Here is a 20,141-nt window from a genome sequence, read left to right on the forward strand (position 1 = left end):
AACTTACAAAGTTCCCTAGGAAAACCTTAACAGAGTTCTAAGATTGTTTGTGTTTGCAGAGAATAAGTATGATTGAGCGGTCAGTTCGTTGTTGGAGATAAAAAGTAGGGGTGCAAATGGATCGGGTCAGGTCCTGAGTAATCCCGATCCAATCCGATTTTTTGTTCGGGTTTTAATTTTGGATCTAGATCCGATCCGGTTAAAAATCGGATCGGATTGGATTGGGTCCGAGTCGGATCCGGGTCCGGTTCGGATTCGAATCCGGGTCCGGTTCGGGTTCGAAATCGGACTTACTTTTTTTTTGTGTTTTTGGAAAAGAATTTGGGCAAATCTAATTTGGTCATATCATAATTATGAGGTGCTGGGTGACCCATGACTTGAAAGACTTGCAATTGACCTCTAGTCGGAACAGATGACCCTTGACTTACTAACTAAGTCGGTCTACAAGCCAAATTTCATATCACACTATTTTTTGTCCATATGACTGATTGGACGGAACTTGGTGTCTCGCAGCTCCCCTCTCACGAGGACAAAAAAAATCCCAGACCTTCTTCCAAAATCCAATTCCATTGCAGAAAACTGGCACATGACCCATATTCAGTTCAGTGTTCCCTCACTTCCTCCCTGCAAAAGTTTAAAAAAACAGAAACAAAAAAACCGAAGGAAAAAAAAAAAAAGCCAGCTAGGTATCAATAGACCGAGAGAGGATCCTGGCGGACCAATAGTGCTACGACCCACATAAAAAAAAGAAAATTTTTTTGCTTTTTCCCCCTCTCTCTCTTTTTCTCGTCAGGTCCATTCAGGTCGGATCGGGTCCGTTTGGTAAATCCAGATCCGATCCAGAAAATGATTCAGATCCAATTTTAGGATCTGATCCGGACCCGCGGGTCCTAAAATTCGGATCGGATCGAGTCTACGCGGGTCGGGCCAGGTCGGGTCTCGGATCGATCCGACTTATTTGCAGCCATAATAAAAAGGGGAAAGAATGCAAAATCATGTAACCAGCTATCAATAATATTATTGTCTTTAGGCTCTAACAATTTCGTTGTACATACTTTGACTGAGTGGAAGTCGCTTAAAATTCTATTAATAAATAATAATAAAATGTTTTGCATTTATGTAAGAAAATATTTATATCAGATTTTAAAAAGGCAGGAGAGATAGAAAGTGATGGGTAATCGCATAGAACTGTCTATGCGGCTGGTCCGTACATTACCGTACCGGGTCTCAGAGAAACAAGATTTATGAGCTGGGAAGTCAGATTCATTAGAGATACTATACAACCACATTCGATGTATAGTACCCACACCTCCTTCGTAACGTCTATAAATGCCGCGTCCCTTCCCTTTACCCTTGCGACTTCTTTCTTCTCTCTCTCTTTCCGGCTCTCCCTCTATCCCAACCCGTTATCCTTTTTCTGAAATCCTTTCGACAACCTCTGCGATTTCCGGCCGACGCCCTGCTTCCCGTTCAAAGAACAGTAACAGCCTCCACTCCCATACGCCTCGAAGCCCATCGCCTTCGCAGAAGTCTACCTCTCTCATCCCCTCGACGATCAAGAATTGGGGGTAGGGTTAGGGTTAGGGTTCCTCCGCTTCTTGGAGCCCCGAACCGATCCCGGAGGAATTTCAGGATATCCGTTCTCTTCGATTCCACATTCGTGGGGTATCGGCGGTCGTAGTTCTGGAAGCGGTCCAAGAATCCGATGAGATGGCGAAGCCCGAAGGGGATCAGGGGGGGCTCAATCACAACCGTGCCCCCGCCGACCGGCTCCATCGCCCCAGCGTCTCGCAGTCCAAGTCGGTGTGCGAGACAGTGAATGGATCGCACCGGTACACAGTGAAGGGATACTCCCTGGTGAAGGGGATGGGCTTCGGGAAGTACATAACCAGCGACACCTTCAGCGTCGGCGGTTACCAGTGGGCGGTCTACTTCTATCCTGATGGCAAGAACCCTGAGGACAACTCCCTCTACGTGTCGGTGTTCATCGCCCTTGCAAGCGAGGGCACCGATGTGAGGGCGCTGTTCGAGCTCACCCTGCTCGACCAGAGCGGCAGGGGGAAGCACAAGGTGCATAGCCACTTCGATCGGGCGCTGGAGGGGGGGCCCTACACTCTCAAATATCGGGGGAGCATGTGGTACGTTTCTTGCTTGCCAGCACAAAGTTTGGTTCTTGCCATGCTTTCTTGTTTCTTCCCCTTTCACATTCTTGTTATGGACTTCTCTTTTTAGTTTATTTTTCTTATCGGTGGGTTGGATTCGGTTGAATTGGAGAACTGGATATGCTTCTAGCTATCTATTTTTTATTTCCTATCATGTTTTCATGTGTCACTATGATATGATTTTTTTGCAAGAATCCATCTGAAATTGTTCGTGCTGGAAGACTTACGGATAACGCTTCTTGACTGGATGCGTTTAACGTGAGCAATGGGCATAGATGCCACCGACCGTTAAAGAAGAGGATAGTACAAATTTGAGTGCTTGATATTCTTAATGATGTTTTGACTGTTATTTTCTAATTTATGTTCTACTAAGTTCAGCATCTGTCAGCATGGGTTCTTGGAGCAATAACCGTGGACCTATGTCATTTTAGGCTGTCAGAGATATGAGTAGGTATATACAGTGTAGGAGATTTTGAATGATATTCTCTGATTTCATTGTAACAGATGCTCTTACGTAATTACTTAACAAGATCCACTAACTTTAATTATTTTATAGAAATTCAGTGACGTTGAAAAAGGGAATTTTTAGCAGCAAAGACAGCAAAGATACTTACAAATATAAGTGGAGCACTGAAAATTTCTGAAATAACAGCCCAGCAATAGGGGTGTCTGCAGGAGAGTGATGGGCTACAGATTAAAACCTGATGAGACACGAGACATCAGAGTGATGGAGATAGCATTGGTTTCTCTGATGTACAAGTTGGTCTTGTACTTCTTCGTTGTTATATATTGTAGTTTGATAAGGATATGATTGGGTAATCATGTAGTAGCTAGTCAGATTAGAGGTTCAAGTCATTTATGGGATTTATCTCTGTTTTATTTTTAAGTTTACTAGTACCCAAGCATGTACAAATGCAGATTTTAGAAATGAGAAATATTAATGATTCAAATGAGTTTGGCAGGGTACAGTTTGAAAAAAAAAAAAACAACTTAATATGTCTACATGTTAGTGTGTACATACATACTCAAAATAGTGAATGACGTCTAAAATAAGGAACATATACTATCAATTTAAAATTAAACTATATGAAACTAATCATCAAAAGAAAAGATCAAAAAGCATGATTATATTAGTTGAAAAAGGAAAATGAGAACTACAAAAGAAAGATAAAGATTGAGATAAAAAGGACAAGATTGAATATAGGATACTAGAAAAAGAAAATGAAAACACTACAGAAATAACTCACATTTCCTATTGAACATGCACAAATGCAAGTAAAACATTTGAATTTTAATAGTGGTAAGGTTATATTATCTATAAATATAAAAATGGGTATTGTAATAAAGGACTAATTTGAGAAAATAAGTAGATAGTAGAAAACTGTAAAAATTAAGAAGTATCAGATACGTTGCCTTGAGCAAAACCATCTACTTCTTAATTAGTGGTACAATTACTCTTCTTCTTCTTCATGAAATGATGTTATTTTCTGTTTAACGCATTATTTAAAATGCATTATTTATTGAAGATAATTATGATATTCAAAAAATGATACTAAATTATGCCAATAACCTGATAACCAGGGGCTAGTAGATAGTTGGTCTTTTTTTAATAAATTTATGCTCATGATTATATTAGTTGAAAAAGGAAAATGAGAACTACAAAAGAAAGATAAAGATTGAGATAAAAAGGACAAGATTGAATATAGGATACTAGAAAAAGAAAATGAAAACACTACAGAAATAACTCACATTTCCTATTGAACATGCACAAATGCAAGTAAAACATTTGAATTTTAATAGTGGTAAGGTTATATTATCTATAAATATAAAAATGGGTATTGTAATAAAGGACTAATTTGAGAAAATAAGTAGATAGTAGAAAACTGTAAAAATTAAGAAGTATCAGATACGTTGCCTTGAGCAAAACCATCTACTTCTTAATTAGTGGTACAATTACTCTTCTTCTTCTTCATGAAATGATGTTATTTTCTGTTTAACGCATTATTTAAAATGCATTATTTATTGAAGATAATTATGATATTCAAAAAATGATACTAAATTATGCCAATAACCTGATAACCAGGGGCTAGTAGATAGTTGGTCTTTTTTTAATAAATTTATGCTAAGTTTTATCTTTGAATTATGTACCTTTCTATCATTTTCATTTATATTTATGCTCTTATTTTTGTTTCTGTTAGTCATGCTTGGAGGGGTGTGAACTTAGAAGGATACTTGCAGGTAACTGATAATAATTATATGGCCAAAAAATATTCTTATCTCTTTAAATTTTATATAAAGTTGATACAGTACGAGCTCGCGTTGAGTTACGAGCTAGTAAGAAAACTATAAAGGAGAAAATTGTGTTGCCATCAGGGCTACAAATTGGCCTGGTGTTTAAGTAAGCTTTTGCAGCTTGGACCAGGAAGAAGATGGGGTTGATTGTTAGTTTAAAGTATCCTAGAACGCAATATTGTGCAAGATTTCCTCATTTTTGTGATAATTCCCTCAATTATTTGAAGGAACTAACACTATGGACTATATTCTGCTTTCATGCCTCATCAATTTAGCAGCCTGTATACTACAAAACATGCTGTCGAAAACATATATGCTGTGACCACTCTATCACCATATTGTCTGAAGAAATAAATAGCATACCTTGCTTTCGTAACTCGAGGAATGATTTAGCAACTTTATTACTAAAAAACATGCTGTCAAAAACATGTCATCATGTGAGACTAATCCGCGGCCCTATTCCTGCAGTGTCGCCTATTAACCAAAGGTGTTCTTGTGGGTAAAATTTGGTGTCAATCTTGTATCAGTCCTGACCTGGTTGGGATTTTGTCAATATGGGTTCTGTTTTGTATTATTTATGTTGGTTTTCTAGTTTGTGCACTGAACCTTTATTTCTTCTGTCTATAAATTTGTTGTCTGTTCAATATCTTTTCTTTGTTTAATGCTGAGTTTTACAGATTTATTATGGCTATTTGCTGTTAGGGGTTACAAGCGTTTTTACAGAAGGACAGCATTGGAAACATCACATTACCTTAAGGATGATTGTCTAGTCATGCATTGCACAGTGGGTGTTGTTAGAAATCGCATTGAAACAGCAAGGCAATTTTCTATTCCTGTGCCACCACCGGACATGGGTAAGTGTCTTAAGGAGCTGTTGGAATCTGGCATGGGCTCTGACATTGTTTTCGAGGTTGGTGATGAGACATTCAAAGCTCATAAGAAGATTCTTGCTGCTCGCTCGCCTGTATTTAATGCCCAATTCTTTGGGCTAATTGGGGATCCAAAGATGGATAGAGTGGTTGTGGAAGATGTTGAACCTCCTGTTTTCAAGGTAATGTTCATGCAGCTTTTGATTTTACCATTTATATTTGTGCATGTATAAATATATTATATGACAGTAAGTTTGGCCTGTTTGCTAAAGGAAGATTATTTTTACTCATTTTTACTGTATGGAAAATATATCTGCTAAGTTTTGTAAGATACATCTAAAATTCTTTCTTTCTCCAAGCCGAGTCATGATTTGGATGTATTTTATTATCTGAAGATTGTGTGAAATGTCATGTTATGTTTAATAATCTTTGTGGATTCTTAAGTACCCATAACCATCATCCCACATATTTTAGGCTAACCCTTCTTCACCATTGGTTTCTATTAGGTTCAACATCCTTTGCAATTTAGATTATTTGAAATCCTCCTCACAATTTCTGGCCAGGTATTCTTGTGTTTTTTCTTGGATTATCGACTCTTCCAAACTTAGAATGACAGAATGCCCCTCTCTTTCCCGAGGTGATAATATTAGAATATATTATTGTAGTTTTTACTTAACGATTTTTTTTCAGATTGTCGCCTTCTGGTAGGTGATATAGTTAGTTCAAATTTGCTAAAGTGTCTCTAGACATCCTGGATCTATAACAATAAATTATTGTTATATTATCTCATTCTCATTTTTTTTTAATTTTCAAAATTTGAGCGGACCATAGGAGTTTAGATGATATTAGAATATATTATTGTAGTTTTTATTAATGATTTTTCTCAGGTTGTGGCCTTTTGGTTGGTGATATAGCTCGTTTAAATGTGCTAAAATGTCTCCGGACTACTGGATCTGTGAAAATAAATTATTGTTGTATCATGCCATTCTCATTTTTTTGCTATCTTTTGATCATCAGTTTCATCGTCAATGCCTGGAGTTTCATTGCAGCACGGACACGCCTAATCATAATTCTATCTTCTTTGAGATTTGATAATATGTTAATTAGAGTTTGAACGAAAGTGCTGATCTGATCTAAAAATCTATTTGCAGTTTGGTATAATGGAGCCTTTGCCAGTCTTTAGTGCATGTGCTTTTCTTTGTATCATCATAGTGAGCTCTCATAACAAACATTTCAAACAAATACTCCTCTGCTACAATGTATTATCTGAACGATGACAATGAAGATGATCAAGCATCTTCTTTTGTTTGACCTATCTTCTTTTTCTTCGAAATAGAACATATATTCTAATCTATTGGAAATTGTCCGAATTATTATGGAAAACATATAAAATTAGTTACTCATAACATAATTTGGAGCTTATTAAAAAAATAATGGCCTTAACAGAAGATTTTAGCTGCACGCACACATGTCCTCATGTGCATATATATAGCTAGCAGGCACGCCAGGAGATGTGTATACTAATTCCTCTTGTGACAAGTTACTTTGTTTGCTGCAGGCCATGCTTCTATTCATATACTCAGATGGATTTCCAGATGTTCATGAACTGACTGGATCAGTTTCTCTGTGCACATCCACAATACTGGTGCAGCATCTATTGGCAGCAGCTGATAGATATGGTCTAGATCGGTTGAGGAAGTTATGTGAATCAAAGTTGTGTGAAGAACTGACTGCTGATACTGTAGCAGCGACTCTGGCCCTTGCAGAGCAACACCAGTGTTCTCACTTAAAATCCGTCTGCCTAAAATTTACAGCTGCTCGAGAGAACTTGGGAGGTCAGTTTTATCATCTCTAGGTTGGGTGTATTTTTTTCCAGTTTGCAATGATTCTAGCGCTGCACCCCCCCCCCCCCCCCCCCCCCCCCCCCCCCCCTGCGCCTGAAAAAGAAAATGCGTATAATTGTCTAAGAGTATAGGTTTATTTTTATTATCTTCACACACACCTATCACATCGAGCAATTTTGTAACATGCCCTGGATGTCTGCACTTAATTTGTTTATGAAATCTGTGAAAGAATTTTAAGATTTCTGGTGACAATAATTGTTTTGCCATTGGAAATACTTAAGTTGTATTTGTATTTCTATCACATTGGCATGGGCATGGAACAAGTTTTAATTTTGGGAAACTGTTTTATTGGATAGATGGATCTATGTTGGTGCAATAGGATTAGAAAATGCATCGTGGAATGTTCATCCATATTACTCGGGGTTGTAGTTTATTGGATTAGTCTTAGGACCTCAAGTGAACAAGGAGTACTTTAGAATGCTGGAAAATGTTTCCAAGTGAAGATCACTAGGAAGTTAACTAAAAGATCAAGTAGTTTGAAAATGGTTAGGTGAAGGATCCAATTTAGATGGGAAAGGTAGTTAACCACTCCTGGTGGAGGGTATAGGCCTCTTGGTTAGTTTATGTCTTATGAAAAAGCAAAAAACACAAGAACTGGTAGATTATAAATGTCAGTTAAAGGTGAATCAGGAAGATATCGAATTACATTTTGGGAAATGATATTAAAAATTTATTATACTGCCCTTTTTTGTTGGTTTTCATGAAAATTCAAGATATATCAGATGCCAATCTCACATGGATAATCTATGTGCTGATTTTATCTGTTATCATTGTTGAAGTCTATCTTGTGAGTAAAGTCTGGCATGTGCTCCTCTTTTGTTCAAAGAATGTGCCTAGCAAATCACCATAGGAAACCAACCGTTCAGTCGTCATGTTTATTCTCTTCAAATTGCAGCAAGTAGGGATACTAGTGGAACATAAAGAAGGCCTGTTTAGAAATTATGCGGACAGAGTTCGATAAAGTTGGATTAATTGAAGAGGTGATTATGTTTTCCGTCTATTAGGGATCACATCTATACTCTACTACCACTCCATCAGTTAATTATGATGAGCACCCATTTTATACCAAAAGGAAATGAAGAAGGGAAGGTAAAAAGAAAAAAGAGGAAATCCAACAATATGTATTCTACTTTTCACATGCTCATGTAGCAATCAATCTTTGCAAACAGTGTCATAATTTGATTCAGAAGACCAACTAGAACATTTTGACGATGACTTTTTTTTTTATAATATATATATGTGTTTGTGTGATCATTAGCATGATTGAATGTGATTTTGCAGCTACATAGATTGCATCTCTGTATGAACTGCATCTGTGCTGGCCTCTTATTTCTTTAAATGGTGTATTGAGTGATACATGATGTAATGCATGACAAGGTTAAATGATACTACATTCTTGTATGATCATATGATGTTTCTGCTGTTCTGCATATATGCCAGTAGGTTTTAGCCTTCCGAGTGGGTTGCTAGTGTTTGTATGGAGTTACTCTCAGTTACTAGATTCTTGAGCTTCTCAGCATATTGGACTAAAGGTCTAAAAGAATCTTTTTGACTTGTATCACGTGTTGTTTCAAATAATTGAGTTATCAGAGGTATGATATTTATAATTATAACATTTGCTATGGTTTTGTGCTCGTAAGAAGTCTGATGATTTGGATCTATATTGGGGAAGACCATTTGAGCCATTAGGTGATTTCTTATATACTATTAGGTTATATAACAGCTGATCCTAAGTGGCTGTAGTTATAAGCTGTGGAATAATTTATAGTGAGGCAACAAAAGAAAATAACTAGCGAGGGTGCTGATGGTAAGCTTGGAATATTTCCAGAAGTCTGAAGGTAATCAGTGAATTCCTCTGTCAAACTTGCCTGCAGAGAGCTGGTAGGGTCATTTCCTCATTGGGGCAGATTTGTCAAAGATAAGGATCCTTCAGCAGAAAAATCCGTATTTTAAGTAGTAATGGTCAGGAGTTTTGCAATTAAGAAGCACGTTAGGTTCATGCGGAGGAAGCTGCTGAATGGAATGATCCTGTTGGCCTGTTGCCTTTCACATTAGTGTTATATAAAGCCCCTAACTGAATAAGTTCTTTAGCATATGGTGCTTTTCTGGAATATAGTTGGCAGCGATGATTTTAGAATTAACTAACTGGACAGTAATGAACTGAGTACTTTCTTATCTTGGATACTTCTTTATTGAGCAATGAATTTGCTTTGGTGTACCGAAACTATTATTTTACATGCTTGTGTAATTTGACAAACAACGAAATGCAGAATACTTTATTCCTCAATCGGGTGCAATGCATCAAATTTTGTCTCCCTGTGATTCTCTTGTAGTTGCAGTTTGACCCTGACAATGAGCTGGTTTGTATTTTCAAGCAGATTTATCTAACCCTTTGTGCAACAGTTTCATTGTGAACTTCCATGATGGAAATATGGCAGTATTTTGGCTTGTCAAGGTCCTGTGGTGATAAAAGTTGATGCTGAAAATGTTTTGGTGCTTTAGTTAAGGCTTTAGATGCAATCCCTCGTTGAGCTACATGATATACCAATTCTCCTGTATTAAATCCTGCTCGAAATGGAGGATTGAATTGCGTCCTTGAGTTTCTCATATTCCATAGTTTGTCGATTATCTTGTTGCAGTTGTTATGCAGACTGAAGGATTTAACTACTTGGAGGAGACGTGCCCCTCGCTACTTTCAGACCTGTTGGCAACTGTCGCTGAGGCAGATGATGAGCCCAGTCTGATCTGCCGGAAGAGGAGCAGCAGCAGCAACATAGGGCTTAATTTAGCTGACAGTGTTGATCTGAACGGGGGAAGGCGCACGCGGAGGCAGATGTAACTTGCAACTGATTATAACCCTGTCCATAGTCTTGTAAATCTTGCTGCCTTTTGCACCACAAGACTCATGTGACTGTTCTGATATGTACATTTGTGTGACGCAGCATTCCTGATTAAATTTGATTTGGATTTTAGTGACATATCAATAATTAGCCTATCATAATTAATCGACATATATGTTGGTGAATCAAGCAAAACTTTTTGAGTATCTTAGTTATGAGGGTTTTTGAGCCAAGGTTGTTAGTGAACTGACCAAAATTGTGCTGATGTGTGTACCTTATGACTCGTATGACCAGGTTCCATGTAGTCAGCGGCCTACCCTACCAAAAACTTCTCTGCAGGTACGGAGCCTGGAGACCTACCCGATCCTGTTGCAGACGCAGCTGAAGGTGTCATTGATGTGTTGGTGCATGAATGCAGAGATGTGGACTTGTCGTTGCAGCAATTCAGAGGTGGATCGGAATGGTTGCTTGTTTGAGTTCCTGCCGTATACATGCTTACAGATTGTTGGTGGCGAACTTGGCATGTCTTGTCTTCCATCAAGGCCGCATGGACAACTTATAGCTAGTGTTCTGCAGCAACTTATACTGGGTTTGTGCTAGTAGAGCTGATCTTGAAACGGATATTAACTAATTGCCTCTAGTGGTTCTTTCCCCCAGCGGGGAAACGAAGTTGCTTGAGCTCAGCAGCTAGCTAGCGGAGACCTTGAGGCCATGCCAAGACAGCCAGATGAGGTGGAGATTTTCCGGAGGTGTTGTTGATGCTTGAAAGAAGCACAAAGCTTGAAGTCGGTGGAGAGCACTGCTTCCGGCGGTTAGTCAGCTCCGGAATTCCAAGCAGTGCCGATTCTATTAATACAATCCTTCGATTGAGTGGGCGGTGATGGCCCCTTTCGACATGAGGAGTGGCAAGCTTCTTCCAACCTACCAAACGACTAGTGAAAACAGCATAAAGATCCCGTTTTCAAGTCACATTCCGATCGCTGTCGTTCTCAACGGGAGGGTTTTCCACGCTCGATCCTACATGGTACCAGTTTCCAATTTTCGGAAATTCACGCATATTCCCACTCCGCCGGGCCGATAACTTCCCTTCGACGGGTTATCGTGGCCCATCTTTCTCTGGTGCACGACGTTGTAGGAAAGTCCTGGTCAGGAACGCTCGGGCCACCACGTGGGATCAGACGTGTCCGCCGTACCTCGGGAAATGATACGGCCCAGGGCTCACAGCCGCCCTAAGGAGGGAGAGGAAGAGATTGACGGAGTTCACTTGAAACGGGCGGTGGGTAAGGAGGGAGAGGAAGAGATAAGTGGAGAAGAAAAGGAGAAAGAGGAAATGGAGGAAGACGGGAAGGAGAGAGAAGGTGGTGTTGATGTGGGGTTCCTCCCTGGTTTGTGGCCGACTGGATGCCGGAACCCCTGGACGGACATGAATGGAGGAACGTCTGCGGCACTGGATGTGGTTTTGCCATGGCCGTCTCCGGTACTCCTCCCCTCCCGCATCCCTCTTCTCTCCCTTAATCTTGATCTGTAGGCACTTATCATCTCTGAGACTCGTGGTTGCTCCTCTTTTTTTTTCCCTCTCTCTCTTTTTAAATTTTATTTTGGCATTTCTAGAAATTTATAGCTGGCCTGGATTGCTGTTTGTTCTCGCTTGAATCCCTTAATTACTCGGAGGAGGGAAGGATAAATAATTTATGCTCTTGATATTTTTTCCGGATATTAATTTTTTCATTAGTATGTGATTTGAAATAAGATTACTACAAGCAAAATTAACATTATGCCGGTTAAGACCTTGTTGAATACTTTACCTTTTGGATCTACGAATTTGCTAAATATGTTATTAAAAAAAATTATCAAGAAGAGCTGATGACTTTTTTGATAATTTTATAAAGCACAATCCGTAGAAATCTGCAGAAAGAGGGTTAATGGCCTGTAATTGAAACTAATGGTTAAAAATTATTTGTATATGCAGACACGGATGGTTGGCATAAGCCTTCTTGGTTACAGTGATGTTGAGTCCTTCGATCCTTTGATGCCGTTTTGCTGGAGTCTTTTATACTGGTAATATTGGAAGGCAATGACATTGATAGTTTCTTTTTTAAAATATTTATTTAAGAAACATGATGTCAATTTTAAAATATTGTTCAATGTCATTATAATTACTGCCTCTCTTTCACAATTTTCAAGGAGAAAAACACAAGCCACATTCACCTGTTGGCCGATATAATTTGGCAAATTTGTTATGGAGAGTCCCAAGTCACAGATTTCAATAATGAATAGCAATATGACATCTGTTTATGTCAGCTGAGGTGGTGATGAGAGCTCAAAGAATAGGAGATTATCTTCAGCTAAAGCGGGATTTGAATACGCAAATATCAGGTGATGAATTTCTTTCAGCACCCCCATGTCTAGTAACTCTTAGCACAGGAGTTAGGATTGCTATGGTAGCTGCAGTGGATGTTATATGATAGCATTGTCAGGTTATTTCACTTCTTTGATGTTTTAGTAATGTGGGGTTGTGCATTCCTTGCCAAAATTTTCAGTGTTCTGCTAGTTCTATCTTCCATCATTATGGAGGGTAGAAAATACTGATGCATTCTAGGTTTTTCTGAAGCTTCAGATGTTGGTGAGGTGTGGGGGTGGGACATGGAGGGGAAGGGCAATTGGGTTTAGGTTTCTCATCTCCGTACAATCTCTACTCCTCATCCTATACATTTCATTGAATCAACTGCTTGTTGTGAGGATTGGCCATCGGCATCTTCGAAATGGATTTAAATTCGGAAGGTCAGGTTTGTGAAGTCGCAGGAAGCCATGTGAAAGCCATTGTTTGTGGAGGTTGTCGTAGCACCATAGTCACAGATCGGTATCTGACGGCCTGACTCTTGTATAGCTTTTGATTGTTTCAGAATAGACCATAACATGGACATTTATTTTATTACATTTTAGCTTTACAAAACATTTTTCTAACTTTTCTAGTTAATTCCAAGTCATATCATTAAACAAGTACTATGTCTATGTCCTCAGGTTTTTTTCTTTTTCTTTTTTTTTTTTCCCTTAATGGTGGTGGTGAGACAATACCAAACAATTTATAGCAATTGGAATCCTATTTGAGTAAGTAATGCCATTGATTATAGAACTATATATCCTGATTATGCGTGCTTGTCTGTCTGTGAAGGTGGGTGTTTATTTCCCTTTATTTGTTTTCTCTCTGTGTGTGTGTGTTGGGGGGGGGGGGCACAGGAGGGGTTGGTTATTATGTGAACGTGTGTTTTCCAATCATGTGGCTGAACTTTACATTAGGTGGATAGGTAGATATGAGTCACTGTTAAGGACCAAATCAGAATCAATAGCCATGGAATTTACAGAGTGATTATCTTCACTGCCCTGGACCAGTTGTACAAAACTATGGAAGGATAGATCAGGGCATGTGCGGTATTTGATATGGATAAGTTGACATATGTTTTCAAAGCAGTGTTTTTTAAGTATTATGCAATTGTTTCTTGCAAGTGGCTTCAGGTAAACATTATGAGATGACAGTACAACTGACTAAGAAATATCACAAAGTCCAGCAGAAAGTGGGCAAGAACATTTTATGAATGCAAGAAGGATGAAATTGTTGATGTTGGATAAAGCCAAGGATAATGTGGTTATAACTGGATAAGAAAGTTTTGACTTTTGTACTATTGTAGAATATAGTGGGCACCTGAGTAAAAATGTAACTTCATGAACATTCAAGACTGGAAAAGAAGTCGATAAGGAGGTGATTTGGATGTGTATATAAAGGGTAAAAAGTTGGAGACAGAGAGTTGAGAAAACCTGTTGCTAAAGTTGTGATGAAGTATTTGATATAGAGGATCAAGTCCTTGAGAGGGCAAGTTGACAAAGAACACTCACACTGGCTTTGATCTAATGGAATAAAGCTGTTTATGATAAGATTGATGGTCATAAAGTGCTGTCTGTTGGGTGATGGTTACAGGAAATGCTTCGCCAGAGATGTCCCTGAGCGGGCTCTCATATTCTAGTTCACCTTTTCCCAGCACTTTTTCCCGACAGTTGACCTTTTCCTGTTTTCAACTATCCAGTCTGACAAATTTCCAAGGTCCAACAAGGACTTTCATAGATAGCAAAATGTGCAAATTTGGTTACAATCTATCAACTATCATAAATGCAGTCAATATGTTGCTTTACGATCTTCCAACTTTTTCCCCTGTTCTTAATTATTATACTTGCATTTAGGTTGAGTGACATTCTTTATACTGCAGGTATGTATGATGATTGTATATCTATTTGCAGATACTGGCACACTGCTTACTTTTGGTTGGGGACTTTATGGGCATGATAGTAGAACCATATCTCATCCATTTGCAAGCTATACTAATAATGTCGAAAATTCTCCATTGTCATTCTTTCTTTTAATAGTTGATTGGATTGTGACAAGGACTATACCATGCTTAAGTTTCTAAAATATGAGTTTATTTATAGTCATCAAGGTTTTAAATATTGTTGCGATGGTGGGGCGTCCCATTAGCCGGGGTGCCGGGACGGTGATAGGACAAGTTGGGAAATGGATTGGAATGGGATGGAACATCCACTTTTCTGAATGTGGTACCGTGATGTCTCGTTTTATAGAAAAAACAAGAGTACAAGACAGTCACATCTCACGGCATTTAAAACCTTGATAGTCATTAAAATCATTTATCAGGATCTACTTGTGCGTGCAAACATACTAATTCCAGAGCATCATCTGATTCAGTTTTTGCTAAATGTGATAGTTATCTTGCATTCTCTTAGGGTATTGCCAATATGATTTGGTTTTATGATCATGTTAGTTGCTTACCCTTGTTCATGTATAAAGGCAGAAGCTGCTAGTTTTCTATTATGTTTTTTCACATGCTTGACTGGAGAGGGAATATGTCGAATTTAATAGTGAGCAGTAAGGTTTGATTGCATAGCCGTTTCCTTGACAGTTTCATGATGCAGCCTTGGATAAGGGAAATTTCTTAACTAACAATGGAAATAAAATGTAAAAAAGAAAAACTCAGGTAAGCTGTATGAATGTGCAACTTTCCTAAAATAGTTTCTGGCAAGAAAATGACTCTTTCAGGTAAGCTAAAATCTGTTTGTTGACCCCACATCTGCTGATAGTGTATTAAAAGCCGATGCACCTTTCCCCAACTTGTGAGAGTACATAGTGGGGCTGGGAGCTGCTTCTTCTTGTTAGCCTCAAGGGGAATGCCATTCAGAAGATGCAGATCTCAACTATATCAGCTATCTGCCAATACTGGTAATTCTTAGGACTTCTGTCTGATGTTAATTGCTAGCTAATTTTTTTCCATGGATATTTGGTGCTGGCATGCCGCATTTTGATTTGTTGTAGAATAACCTGAGTAGGTTATCAGAGTAGCATATATATATATATATATATATATATAGAGAGAGAGAGAGAGAGAGAGAGAGAGAGAGAGAGAGATCAGGCCATAGGCTAAAGGTGGACTTCGCAAAAGGAAAGTTTCCCCAACCAGGGATTAGGGGTGGCAATCGGGTCGGGTCAGACATAAATGGGTCGGGTTAGATGCAGGTCGGGTCAAAAAATCATAAACCTGAACCCGACCTGTTTATTAAACAGGTCAGAAAATTACAACCTGAATCTGACCTGTTTATTAAACGGGTAACCGGACCCGACCCGTTTAACCCGTTTAATAAATAGGTATTCTATTTGCTCAACCCGTCCTGATGCCCAAGAAGAGTTAGAAACTAATAAGAGCAAGTTCTGTTAACCTGAAAACCATCAAAAAAACCCAAACAAACAAAAAAAAAAACAAGTTCTGATGCCCAAAGAAACTAATAAGACGCAAAAATTCAGGATAAGAAAGAGAAAACATAGATCTAATTCTATATACTCCAATCATGCTGTCACCCAGCACCTAAATCTTATGTTGCCATGGAACATCACTGACATCATGTACATCGAGTTCGATCCCCAAAAGAGAGTAGCAGCGAGGGAAGAGGTTTTCAGACGGGGGGACAGCTTACCGGCACCAGAGTTTTGGGGGCCGTTCTTGGCAGCTTCGTTGGGGGAATCGTGGACGATGGGCTTGCCGAGCATGAGAGGGCGGTCCTTGGCCTCCTCCACCTTGGCCCCATCCTTGTTGTCGGTGGTGCTGAGATTGATGCAGGAGCAGCGCTCCAGGTAGGCAAAGAATGCCGAGGAGACGCTCCCCCCCACCCAATTCGCCATGCGATCCAGCTTCTCGCACGAGAGAAAGACGGAAGTTTCCATTGGCAGGGAGGGAAAATTTGAGGATTCTGGGCGGAGCGAGAAGAACCCTAGGAGAAAGAAAGGGAAATAGAGACACACCAAAGGGAGGCATCCAAGAGTAGGAACAGGATCACGGGCGAGAACTCGAAAGAGCGGGGGCCGTCCTGTAAATTTTAGCTTGCAATCCATGGGGCATGGCCGCGTGGGCGATGGGATTAGGACGGGCGGACCGCGGACGGCGAATCGGTGATTCACTGTAGACTCGGAGCTTGGGCCGTTGGGCAGGGCTTTTTTTGGGCTTGGGCTGATCCTAAACAGGTTAAACGGGTTAAACGGGTCAGACATTTAAAATCTGTATTCGACCCAATTAATAAATAGGTTAAACGGGTCAACCTGTTTACGACCCGAACCTTTTTAGGCTAAACCCAAACCTGTTTATGGCGGGTCGAACACGGGTCGGGTTGGCGGGTCGGATCATATTTTGCCACCCCTATCAGGGATGCTAAACAAAAACCCATATGCTCATTGCTTGCCCCAGCAACCAGTCCATTCATCGTGCCACAGTGGCAACACAACCATGCCTTGCAACAACTACATTGCATCCACCCACACAAACAAGGCTCTTGTTGAATGTATTGATATCATGGTAACTACACTCCATCTCTGATGAGAATAAAAACCGTTGGCATGTTAGGTAGAATGTTTATCTTCATAATCAAGGATAAAATTTAGTTACGTGAATCACGGACTTTAATCTCCAATAAAATATATCCTGGGGTGTAGAGACGATCCGTGGGCATCCAAATGAATCACAATGCCCTCTATGGGGAATACAGAAGCAATTGGGTATGAGATAAATCATTGGAAACATGCTCATCAATAGTTTATTGCTTAAAACTGTTTCATTCTGTTTTTGTAATGGATTTCTTATTGTGCTCCACAAAATTCAGTTAGTTTGGTTTAAGATAAGATTACTGTGGACATTACTAGCCCTATAGTTTATTATTTTTAAGTTTATAAAATCTTTGTAGATATCATTTACTTATAATGCACAGTTGCACACTAAAGGAACTAATAGCTTTGATACATTTTTCTATTATATTCTCATAACATGCCTAATTCCATGTATGTTCTTTGAACTTGTTCCATTTTGTTCCAAAATGTTAAATTCTCTCCAGGATTAATATGTGTAGTCATGGTAGAAAAGATGGAGAAAGAGCAAAGTGTAATGTTGAAGATGAGGTACACTGCAATATGGGAAACTGTTTTTAATTTCTCTTTCCATTCTGCAGTGGATTTATATTGCAATGCCCAGAAAATGGACTCAATTGACTCACTGTTGCTTTTGTCTCATTTTCTGCCTTCCCCTCTGATTTTGTTATTCTGGTCCAGTGCAGGCAAGGAAGTACAGATGATGAGCTGAATCCAGGATGCATGTCAACTATTTTGGGTGTCAAGATACAAGGGATTGCTGCTGGGTTTATGGCACAGTATCTGCACATCTGTTGATGTTGTGTATACTCTTTTGGTGGGAATCAGTTTGGACAACTGGGGACAGGTTCTGATCAGGCTGAGCTGCCGAGGTATAATCTTTGTGAGAACTCCGACTGGAACTGATTCGTTATTCTTCTTCAGTGTGTGGTGAGTGAGATAGAAAAGCTTTGGCTGCCAATCGGTTAATGCAACAAGGCCTGAACCCCCCAGCTTGTTTCCAAACTCCAATATGAAAATTCAAATTCATGAGTGACATAAATATGGTTGCCAGATGCTGAGCCTGATCATCCTTATTTTCAGTATCTGAGACCCTTGTTTTGGGAAAACATGAATGTTATTCTACCTTTCTTTTGAGCGAAGATATTAATGCAACCATTCTTGAAATGCTCCTGTATGCACTCGTCCCAAGCCACTGGATGCTTCATGTTTAGAAAACAAGAATGATCACAGGTAAACCTTGCACAGCACGCCATAGTGCAATGATCACAGGTAAACCTTGTACCATCTTATCGTTGTCCATGTGGATAATCCCTGGGAATTCCTAGTTACATTCAGTTATCCACCACTTTTTATTCATTGCCGTATGTATTAAATATATAAATTTGTATTCTCTAAATAAAATCTTGTCAGCCGCTGGAGTTGTAGTGCTGGTTTAGTATGATTAAGTTATATGATTAATTAATAAATAACGTTATCTATTCCCAACACAATACAGAATTTTCATAGCTTTATTTGGCCTTCTATGTTATTGTTGAGGTTCTGATTTTTGATTATTTGGTGGTGCATCCCTGAAAAATCTAGACCTGGGTAAGGTAGGTCTCTCTCTCTCTCTCTCTCTCTCTCTCTCTCTCACATTCATGCATGCGCGCCCACAAAAAGCAGCTGTAATACTCTTAGCTCTCATTATTGGCATTTTCATTCTGTTACAGTTACTACTATTAGTATTCCAGTGGTCAGAGCAGAAGCCATAACTCTCCAGCATTTTGTATTTGGTATCACAGCGGTTACTGCTGGTGGTGTTTCTGCCGTCAGCGTTGCAGCAGCAGCAGCATCAAAGGGGCAGCCAGTCAACACAGCTGGTGCCATTCTGACCATCATAATATTCTTGGAACCTTTAGCCAAAAACCTAAGCGACTTGGTTTCCATTGTTGCAGAGGATGGGAGGTGTTTTGCTGGGGTTGGAACAAGTAGGACCAGGTAGCATGTTGGTTATCACAATCATCTGTATCCCCTTACCAGCCTTCAGAGATTTAAATGTTTCTTTTTGGGCACAGCTTGGCCTGGGAGATGCAATTGACAGAAACCTATCTTGTCCGGTACCGGCTGAGACATACCACCCTACTCGTGTATCCTGTGGCTGGTGGCATACGATGGTGCTAGCTGAATCTCATACTTGTCTGATTCTCTCAAGGATTTGTTTCCTTCATAGATTTTGTTAGGAGTTTGTAGATTTCACCCAGAACAATACATTTATCTGCTGCTCAGTATATGCATTTGCCCATGCATGTAGTCACTCTTTTCGGGGTATCAGAATGCTCTGCAGTGTGTACTTGGTTTTTTTCCCTTTTGTACGTCCTAGTATATTCATTAAAATATTTATACTTGAATCATTTAAGAATCGAGAATTCAGCACAATATGGTTGTATTCCAAGCACCTGCATTGTTTCATCTCTACGAGCTAATGAGGTTTAGAGTCTACACTAAAGTTCAACTCCACTTTTGTCATTATCTTTTTGATTAACGAACTTGACTCCACTCAGAGAAGGATATTTGGAGATGAGGAGTGAAAAACGTAGCTCTCAAGAGTTCGCTCCCCTGCCCTCAATGTTTTTTAGAAGTTAAAAATTCACTAAATGAGAGTTTTGTTTCTCTAGGAAGAGTACGGTCGGTTCTGTTCCGGCCACTCGCACTGTTTCATTTCTACTATTATAAAATAAACTCTAGGATTTGGACAACGACATGGATTTCGGTTTTTCTGTTTTTTTTTTTAAAGAAATTTGATTTCTCATCAGGAAGAAAATCTTTGACATCTTTGATGATGTTTTTTTTTTTTTTGATGAAAAGGGTTGGGAGGACCCACCCTATATTTTTCCAAGAAAAAAAAGTACAAAATAGGAAAGAGCATAAAAGAAAATAATTCTTCAATTTCCATCCAATATATGAGATGAAATTTAAAATTTAAATTTTAAATTTTAAATTTTTTTCTATATAATAATAAATACCATTCAAAATTTTAAAATTTAAAATTTAAAATTTAGATAATTATCCGTCTTGCTGTAGATCATTTTTAATGATGTGAAGAGAGAACATGCGCCCTCTCAAAA

General features: G+C 39.1%; 2 protein-coding genes across 8 annotated transcripts; both read left to right on the plus strand.

The window, feature by feature from the left end:
• Window positions 1-1,312: 1,312 nt before the first annotated feature.
• LOC148699690 (BTB/POZ and MATH domain-containing protein 3-like) lies at window positions 1,313-10,205 on the plus strand. Of its 2 annotated transcripts, none has more exons than XM_088713892.2 (4): window positions 1,313-2,138; window positions 5,157-5,505; window positions 6,882-7,158; window positions 9,867-10,205. In XM_088713892.2, the coding sequence occupies exons 1-4, from the start codon at window positions 1,711-1,713 to the stop codon at window positions 10,064-10,066; spliced, it is 1,254 nt and encodes a 417-aa protein (XP_088570018.1). In that variant the 5' UTR covers window positions 1,313-1,710; the 3' UTR covers window positions 10,067-10,205. The 2 variants fall into 2 exon arrangements, with proteins under 2 accessions (XP_088570018.1, XP_088570019.1); XM_088713893.2 differs by having other exon boundaries at window positions 1,336-2,138; window positions 9,878-10,205.
• A 154-nt stretch (window positions 10,206-10,359) lies between these two features.
• LOC103716759 (uncharacterized) lies at window positions 10,360-19,452 on the plus strand. 6 transcript variants are annotated; one of them, XM_088713898.2, is made up of 6 exons: window positions 10,360-11,544; window positions 12,037-12,125; window positions 12,252-18,306; window positions 18,747-18,896; window positions 18,972-19,014; window positions 19,092-19,452. In XM_088713898.2, exons 3-6 carry the CDS (start codon window positions 18,258-18,260, stop codon window positions 19,195-19,197), a joined length of 348 nt encoding a protein of 115 aa, XP_088570024.1. In that variant the 5' UTR covers window positions 10,360-11,544; window positions 12,037-12,125; window positions 12,252-18,257; the 3' UTR covers window positions 19,198-19,452. The 6 variants fall into 6 exon arrangements, with proteins under 6 accessions (XP_088570024.1, XP_088570020.1, XP_088570023.1 ...); XM_088713894.2 differs by having other exon boundaries at window positions 17,502-17,565; window positions 17,716-19,014; XM_088713897.2 differs by having other exon boundaries at window positions 17,502-17,565; window positions 17,721-19,014.
• Window positions 19,453-20,141: the final 689 nt, after the last annotated feature.

This window comes from Phoenix dactylifera, chromosome 17 (genome assembly GCF_051530095.1).
Source record: "Phoenix dactylifera cultivar Ajwa chromosome 17, Ajwa_hap1_PhDact_Kaust_v1.1, whole genome shotgun sequence".
Taxonomy (NCBI): domain Eukaryota; kingdom Viridiplantae; phylum Streptophyta; class Magnoliopsida; order Arecales; family Arecaceae; genus Phoenix; species Phoenix dactylifera.

Coding starts and splice junctions, on each gene's coding strand:
- LOC103716759 (XM_088713894.2), top strand. CDS start 11,269: ATGATACGGCCCAGGGCTCACAGCCGCCCTAAGGAGGGAGAGGAAGAG. Junction 11,545..12,036: donor TTTTGCCATGGCCGTCTCCG/GTACTCCTCCCC, acceptor TTGTATATGCAG/ACACGGATGGTTGGCATAAG. Junction 17,566..17,715: donor AGTGTAATGTTGAAGATGAG/GTACACTGCAAT, acceptor ATTCTGGTCCAG/TGCAGGCAAGGAAGTACAGA.
- LOC148699690 (XM_088713892.2), top strand. CDS start 1,711: ATGGCGAAGCCCGAAGGGGATCAGGGGGGGCTCAATCACAACCGTGCC. Junction 2,139..5,156: donor AAATATCGGGGGAGCATGTG/GTACGTTTCTTG, acceptor ATTTGCTGTTAG/GGGTTACAAGCGTTTTTACA. Junction 5,506..6,881: donor TTGAACCTCCTGTTTTCAAG/GTAATGTTCATG, acceptor TGTTTGCTGCAG/GCCATGCTTCTATTCATATA.